This window comes from Marmota marmota, unplaced genomic scaffold (assembly GCF_001458135.2).
Source record: "Marmota marmota marmota unplaced genomic scaffold, marMar, whole genome shotgun sequence".
NCBI lineage: Eukaryota > Metazoa > Chordata > Mammalia > Rodentia > Sciuridae > Marmota > Marmota marmota.
In genome coordinates, this window is record NW_025999977.1 from 2,772,021 (window position 1) to 2,780,602 (window position 8,582).

General features: G+C 47.0%; 1 protein-coding gene across 3 annotated transcripts in view; it reads left to right on the top strand.

Annotated features, from left to right (window-relative positions):
- Add2 (adducin 2) overlaps positions 1-8,026 on the top strand; it is a 115,820-nt gene extending 107,794 nt beyond the window's left edge. For all 3 annotated transcript variants that reach the window (XM_048804142.1, XM_015479549.2, XM_048804143.1), the window contains exon 16: positions 73-8,026. In XM_048804142.1, the coding sequence (XP_048660099.1) occupies positions 73-380 (308 nt within the window). In that variant the 3' untranslated portion in view covers positions 381-8,026. The remainder of the gene's footprint in view (positions 1-72) is intronic.
- The last annotated feature ends 556 nt before the right edge of the window (positions 8,027-8,582 follow it).

Consider the following 8,582-nt stretch of genomic DNA (forward strand, 5'->3'; position numbering starts at 1 on the left):
AGTGTTTTTTTCCCAGGTGGACACTCTCATCTGAATGAAATCTTACGGTCATGTCTTTTGTTCTTTTTCTAGAAGATGTTAAGGAGACAGAAACAAGCAAAGCCACCACTGAGCCCGAAACAGCCCAGCCAGAAGGGGTGGTGGTCAACGGGAGGGAGGAAGAGCAGACTGCAGAGGAAATCCTCAGCAGAGGCTTGAGCCAGATGACCACCAACGCCGACACGGACGTCGATACCTCCAAGGACAAAACCGAGTCAGTCACCAGCGGTCCCATGTCCCCAGAGGGCTCGCCCTCCAAGTCTCCCTCCAAGAAGAAAAAGAAATTCCGAACCCCCTCCTTCCTGAAAAAGAGCAAAAAGAAGGAGAAAGTGGAGTCCTGATCCGTGGCACCCACGGACTCCCATTTGCATCTTCTCCCTCCTCCCCTCCCCTTCTCCCAATTCTGTCCCTGGAAGCACAGGGCCAAGGAGGGATAGAATAGGACCCGGGATCACACTCAGAGGGGGAACTTGAGATCACCAGACCAACCCCTCATTTTACAGTTACACCAGAGAAATCAGGTGACTGCCCAAGGTCACACAGATAGTTAGCGGCAGAGTCCGCACTAGAATTCAGGTCTTCGGACCCCCAGTCTAGTGCTCTTTCCACTTCACAACACTGCCTAGTTGTGGGCCACCTTTGTCAGGACGTTGCCCGCCAATCTGAGCCCAGGGCAGGAAGGCAAGAAATGGGCTATGAGCTCTCACAGGCTCAGACTAAATCAAACAGGTCGAGACTTCCCCTGAGTAAGGTCCATTTCTTCCCAGAAGGCCCATCTCTGTGATATGGAGATATGGCCGCATTGAGAAATCTTGTTTCTCTTGTCCATTTTGGGTCCCTACCCTGTTGCTCAAAGTAACGAGACAAGTTGACCTGTCCCCGCCAATAGAAGTTAACCTTTCTTTCCAAGGCTGATGGCTTAGCTTGCACTTCCCCAGCACTACCCCTGAGCTGTCTTCATGGAACCACTTGAACGATGAATAGAAGAGCTGTAGGTGTTGGCCGATGTGAGGGCAAGCCAAGTCAGCCTGACGATCAGGGATGGTCTGATCAGTATCAGAAGCCAGGAACTTGACCTGTTTGTATTGTGCATCTCAAGTGCTTCAAAACTAAAACCAAACTTAGCATAAGAAAATGTTATCTCATGCTCAGGGCAGAAAAGTGGGGAAATTTAAATCCTCCGTTGGCTTTGCTTGTATAAGGAGGATCAAGGTGGCACAGGAGATGCTGCCTTTCTAGCTCTGCATGACACACCCAGCAATGCACTGTACCTGCCTCATTCCTGTCCAGCAGCCAGGTGTCCCCTGACCTTCCCTCAAACCCAGAGCACTTGCTCCAGAGCAGAGAACTGGCATCTTAGTCTTGGCTTCCTTGGGGGTCCAGATCCAAGTTATTCTGGGTCCATCAAAGGAGAAACAGAAATGTGTCTTTCAGGATTAATCCTCTTGGACCAGCGCTCAGAGAAATGCTTGGGTGTCCCCAGCCCTGTCACTCTGTCTGTCCTGGGGCCTGGTCATAGCTACAGCTATTGTTTTAAATCCAACACTATTTTTTCATGATCTTCTATGGGGCATTGATTCATGAGCATTGTTGACTCCTAGACAATCCATTCTCTTTAAAGCACAGTGTCTTCAAAGAAAATTTCTCTTTTTTGTCCTGACTAATGTAAAAATATTTTTGGAAGTTCTTAACCATAGGACCATAGTTTTCCATTTTTGAGCATTTCAAGTCCAAGGACACTGTGCAGGCTTCACATACATGACACCCTGTAAGCCTCACAACAATCCTGTGAGTTGGATAAGATGATTCCCATTTGATCACCAGGAAACTGAACTCCCAAAAGAAAAACCTAAAGTCTAGATTTGAACTTGGGTCAGTCTGAGTCCTGAGCCCTTTCTCTTTAACAATCTCTGATGAATAGACAACTTTAATTCTTGAAGGTGATTTAGTCCATGAACCATTTCTAAGACTAGTGTCCACTGCATAATGTTAGCACTTGAAATGAAGGTAGGAAACTACCTATGTCCACTTTTACTGATGCATGTTCAACTCCTGGTGGCCTGTGAATGTGGTCTTCTGACAAGACAGGCAGGAGCCTTCCGGTTGGGGCAGGAAACACCATCCACAGTTGGCTGTTTCTTGAAAAGGAAGGAAACTGACATGGCCAAGGAAAACCCAATGCTGAAAACCTAGCACGGGTTCCCAACTGCTAGGGCCCCTCTGCTTCCTGGTTGGGTCCTGTCTTAGGATGGACAACCCAACGGGGCACTGACATCTCAGAAAAAAAAAAATCTGTCATATGGGAAATGCCTTTAAAAGCCAATCCTCTGATGCCTTCTTTAAAAACTAGGTTTCCATTTATTCATTCATCCTTTCATAGGATTTGTTGAGCAGCTGCTCAGAATTACACATGATGCTGACGTTAAAAGGAAGCAGTCATGGTTACCAGAATAAAAGGCGGCAGAGAAGGGAGGAGTGGACGTGACCTCCGGAGCAGCTCTGTGTGAGAGTCATCGTTGCTCAGAGGTGTCTGTTGATGGCTCCGTACTTGGCAAACGCTCTGTATTCCCTTTACCTTAGCAAGCCCTCATTCAGGTGAAAATGTCGAGCCTTGCTGGAGCATCATCCGTGGGATTGTGCCACGAGTCCACCTCATATTTGCCAATCTGTTCATTCCTTGTGTATTTAGAAAACATGCACTGAGCTTGGGTCCTGGTGCCGGTGTGAAGGGAGGACAGAGCTCCTACCCACAAGAAACTCACAGTAGGAGGCCCACAGACCAATACAGAACAGGCGAGTGCAGAGGGGTGGCATAAGGAAGCAACACTTGGTTTTCTTCGGGGGCCAGAGGCACATTCCTGAAAGTGATGATGGCGGAGTTAGGTTTTCAAAACAAAGAAGAACTTCCCAGAAAGACAAGGGTTTCCTATTCCCAAATGAGGGAAGACTATGCACAGAAGCAAGGAACCACACTATCTTCTATAGCAAATAGTGAGTTTCCAGCCCAGAGTCCCTTTGAGATTTTTAATAAGGCAGGAAGAGCTTATGTCCCCTACTCAGTTCTGTTTCATCTCGGCATGGGTTTGCTGGGAAAGGGTTGCATCAACCTGACCGTTGTTTTCTTCCCTCGCCTGTGAAGGATGCTGTCCATTCTGCTGCAGGCTGGAGGACTAGCACCAAGTGCTGTAGAAACAGCCATGCAGTCCAGACAAACCCGCAGGCCACGAGGGTGAGAGAGTATTTTATTTGGCTCTGCATAAAAATCAACTGAAAGTTTGGTATCTGATTGGAGAAAATGAATATTCATGAGCTCCAAGCTTTTAGACAATGGATTAGTTTCTAATTGAGCCCTTGTGCTCAGATAGGACACAGAAAAGGGATAAGAGAATGTGCACCAGTCTGCTTCACTGTGAGTGGCTGATCTGAGCAGTAGAGAAGCGTCTGAGCCTGTTTCCGTGGGAAGGCAGGCAAGAGCTGGGGCAGAGAGGAAGAGGGGTCAGTGGTCACAGAGGGACAAACTTGGGTCCAATGCCTCTGTGCACTGGTAGCTGGTAGCCAATTGTGGTGTGGGAGAACCATCCATACCATGTGACCTCCTCCCAAACTGCAAAAGGCATTGCCAAGAGACTCTCTGACCCTGCTGCAGCCCAGATCTGGGCTACACCAGAGCTTCCTGGCCCACAGCTGACCCAAGTTACTGCCCTACTTCAGCTACGTGAAAATAACCCCCATTGAAACTCCTACAGGTAACATGAGTTTATTCCTCTGAGTCTAAAGGACTTGGGAGGATTTGGATGAGGGGTTGCAGGTTCTTATAGTAGTAAGCCCACCATAAAGCCCTGCCCCACACCACCAAATCACATAGGCCAAGCGTCAGATCCTGTCCTCTGCTGGATAATTCTGTCCCTCACCCATGGTGACGTGCCAGGGTGGTTATTCAGAGGTTGTTTGGCACTGTTGTAACAGAGGGGCCATGGCTCTTGTCAGCATGGGAAGAAATGCTATCAATCCACTTCTTTGGTTGCTGTGGATCTAAAAGAACCATTTACCCTATGGCATGATTAACTTTTGAAAGTCAAAAGATTAGAAATAAGTTGATTTTTCCAGGATGCCGTGCTTGGAGACAGAAGGAGACACAGCCTATCACAGGCCAGGACACCATGCTTTTTCATAAGTGTGAATTTTACATTTTAGGTCAAGAGAAAGAAAGCCCTTCTTGACTATTCAACAGGTGAGGAAATGTTTTCCCCTCACTCATTTTACCCACGTGGGTCTGCAGAGGCCCTCCATTGGTTGGCACTGCTGCAGCTGACTCTGAGCCTGGAGGAAACAGGTCTTCTTATATCTTCTCTCATCACTGAGCCCAAATAAACCCTTGATCTAAGACCATAAAATTCAAGGAGTCTGAGAAGATAAGTCTGTGTTCTCCACACCCATAGAAAGGACAGGGCATCCAGGCTCTAAACCTGATAGGACATCATATCTGTCCCACATTGAAAGGGGTGATTTAATACAAGCTCATGAGTTGCCATCTGTGCCCACTTCTCTGTGCACCACAACCTGAAAAAGCTTATACACCATAACATACTTATTCCCCAAAGTCCTGTCCAACCGGCTGATCTCCGTGGATGAGGTATACTTTTGGTCAGGAATGAGAGACTCGGTAGGGCTCTGCCATCAAGACACGTCTGCAGTGAAAAGCCACACTCACCCAGGGGTCAGCATGGGGATTTCAGGTGAGGAGATCCTTTGGCGGAGAAAGTGGCTTTCATTGTATTTACATAGGCAGTTCCCTGGAGAAGGTAGGCATCTTAGGAGCAATTAGGAAGAACCTCCAGTTGGTGGTGGTCTTTAAAAATACGGAAGTAAACGTTTGCATTCTTAGGTGGTTGTAGATTCCCCCCCCCCCAAAGTTGGGTCATCACTATGAGAGACAGGCCAGAAGGTGGAGGAGGGAGTTGGCGACTGAGCAGGGAGGGATTCTGGGGCAGCTGGAGTGGGCCTCAGCCTGGGAAGGCTCTGGGGGTCCTCCTGGTAGCCTCTGGTCTTCAGCTCCCTTCCCACCCACTCTTTCCCAGGCATCGGGACGAGGCAGGCCACGATGGGGGCACTTCCCTTATCACCAAGTAGGGTGATTGCCAGCGTTTATGGGGTGGTGGGAAAATAGCTCTAGGAAGACGCGAAATGCTTCTCCCCTCTATCAGATCATCTTGTCAAACTTAAAAGCCCAAAGGCAGATCGTCCCTTTTAAAATTAATCAGAAAGATGATGAAAGTCAGACCAAGGACACAGGGGCCTCACTTGGAAAACATCCCAGCCCCTTATATACAATGGGAGGGGAATATATTTTAAGGAGGGGATTCCCTAAAATATAGTCTTGCTTTGTGGTGATGGTCTTGCTTTGTGGGTGATGATTTGATCCCCTGGGACTGTGTCCACCTTTAAATTCCCATGATCTGCTCTTAACTACTGAGTCCCAGTGTTTGAGAAGTGGGAAGAACAAGCAGTCGGGAGCCTGGGGTGGCCCGGCTGGGGCGCAGGGCAGCAGGAACCCAGCCTAGGTAGGGAGTGCAGTGTTGTTTAAAGCTGTGGATGGTTTCAGTGAGTTGTCTGTGTCTGACAATCGTCACTAGGGAGTACTACTTACTGTCTTCCCTTGTACATACATTGTCTGTGTTTAGCTTTTCCTAGTATTGTGAGGTTTCAAATAGGGGTTCCATGTAAATACTCTCTCTGCTACTGAAATGCCAGCCCCCTGGGTCACGCACCTTTCCCACACACGGTTTTGCCTTTCTGTGTGCTAACACGTGTATTGAGCCACCAACGTGCAGATGGACAGTTAGTCTCTGGGGCTTTTATTTTGCAATTTTATATATATATATATGCACATATATAATATATATATTTATGGGATGGTTTTGTATAGTTTTCTGTTTGAATCTCTGAGCACCAAAGCTGCCCTTGGATTTTCACGAGAACTTTCCAAAGCCACTTCCTGAGCCCTTCTGCTGCTTTGGTGTCTGACTGTGTTGCTGGGGTGGTATCTCTGCCTGTGGATTTCTGTATGTATGTGCTGTTATCTCACCTGCGGATATTACCCTAGTAAATCTAACGTGCTTGGCTTCCCGGTGTGTGTGACCCATCTCTGTTGGCTGCTCGGTTCTCCAGGACACCAGGAAAGCAAACGTCAGAAAGGGGGTCTATTTCTGGAAACAGTGACCAGGTGAGACACCTTTACCCTTGTGACCATTGCTCACATGTGGGAAGCAGAACGCACATATAATTGAGTGCTGACATGGGAAGGGAGGTCACAAATACTAGCATCCTCTGAGAAGGCACAAGTCATGTGGATTTGGAAACAACTTAGTGGAGGAAAATTGACAGAGGCAGATTGAGAGGGGGACTGTGAAAACAAATGGGATGGCCCTGCAGGGGCAAATTGATGAGCTGGAATGGAATGAGGTGTGGTCCTAGAATCAGAGGGCTGGGGAGAGGTAAGAAGTCACCCCAAAGAGGGTAAGACAAATGGAGCTACTCCTAGGATGGGAGATTGGAAGAGAGAGAAGAGGAGCAAGTCTATTTGGCTCCCTTCCAGCTGTTGCATTACTCAGAAAATATGGAGTGCACCCAGGATCTGTGGAGCACCCACAGCAGATGCCAGGTGCCATTGAAGGATAGCTCCTCTTTAATCCCCACAAGCCCCAGAGGTGGTTCTATTATTATGACTCACTTTGCAGATGAGGACGCTGGCTCTGGAACAAGGAGACTTTCTTGGGCTGCAAGTAAGTAAGTAGCAAGCCCCATAATCAAACTGAAGTCTTCTAGGTCACCCAGCCCTTGCTCTTTCCAGGGCTTCCCATGGCCTGAGCATCCTGAGCAATGGTCCTCCATCCCAGGCCCCTGCTCCAGGTAGATCTGTTCCCCACATGCTGCCCGCATCCAAGGTCAGAGCCCCACCTTGCTCTTACATCCAGGTTCCCTGAAACTCCCGCAGGCTCCTCTGAACCTAGCAGCAAAGAACCCAGGCCCTCATCTGCCCCCAAAGTCTTCAGTTTCCCCTCTGCTGAAGACACCAAGAAAACCACCCACAAGGAGCACGACTTCTCTGTCTTCTCACAGCTGTGTGCACTGATGGGGTCAAAGAGAACAGAAAATGCTGACTACACTTTGTAAAGCTTGCTGCCATTTAACATGGGGATGCAAACCAACCCACAGCTGGAATTATTCCCCCTCCACTTTCACTGTAGTGACTAAAGGGATGCAAATGTGGAAGCAGAGTGCCCTCTGCCTGCCAGAAATGCTGAGAAATATCTCCAGTGCAGGAAGAAGACATTAAACCCACTGCCAGCCGATGGACAATCACTGCACATGAAAGTGTCCCTGGAGAGGAAATGGAAAGGACCCAGTATGGAGGGCAGTTCTCATTCAGAGCAAGCAGTGAGGATAGCAGGGAGAGAGGGCCGGGGGACACTGGGAAATGTGGCAGGGCCAGTCCTGGCCTCAAGACTAGTGAGCAGGGTGTTGCTAGAACCCTGTTGCACGAGTGTTAAGTAACAAGGGTCAGAGAGAGCTTTAGCACCAGAATCCTGACAGGGTCACAGAATGGTGCCATGGCTCCAGTTAATCCTGATTACCTGAAAAAATATAAAGAGGAAACTTTCAGCCAAGTTACTAGGAATTCCACCACGGCCACGCAGATAACGCAACATCCAGTCTGGCAAAGTGTCACTCTGAGAGGTCAAAATCTTTCCTCTGCTTTTGCACAGGGGCCACACCTCTGGGACAAGGGCCAACTCCAATCTGGATAGAGATCTCACTTAGTCAAGAAAAATAACGGAGAAAGATAATTTGGTAACAATTTTGTAGTTTAAAAGAAGAGCAATCTGAGAACCAGAGTACACTGCCCTCCATTAATCCAAGTTGCTACAAAAAGAAAAAGGTTAGGCACATCCAGTATTCTGCTTATCAGGAAAGATCAGCCAGTCATGAAAAAGAAGCACCTTAAGTCAAGAAAATATTTTTAGATGATGAAAAACACAGTTACATTTTCAAATGAGGCATAAGCAATTAATAGCAGGTTAAATATTATTGGTCATGAATGAGAACATAAATATATGTTTAGGTGCGAGAGAATCCATCAACAAGGGAAAAAAAAAACTAGTCAATCATGTATCCTGTTGATTGGAAAATTAATATGATAAATAACAATGGGAAGGACGTGCAATTGAAATAAGGTAGTGAGCAATTCAATTAAACATGTAACTGAGTCTAATTGTTCATGGTTAATTTAACAAAATGTGAGTGGTTAAAAAGTAGTTACTGGAATATAATAAAGAATAATTTGGAGCAGCAAGGAGGTAAAACTAAATTTCTCACTGAAAAAAGGGACTTACTAGATTATTTCATTTTTTAAATTGTTAGAAGAATGCTGATCCCATTACATATAAAATTTTGTTAGTCAATCCATTTCAACACTTGAATTTAGGGGTGAGACAAACATTCAGTTCATAACAGTTGTGAGCCTAGAGATGATTTGTATGCAT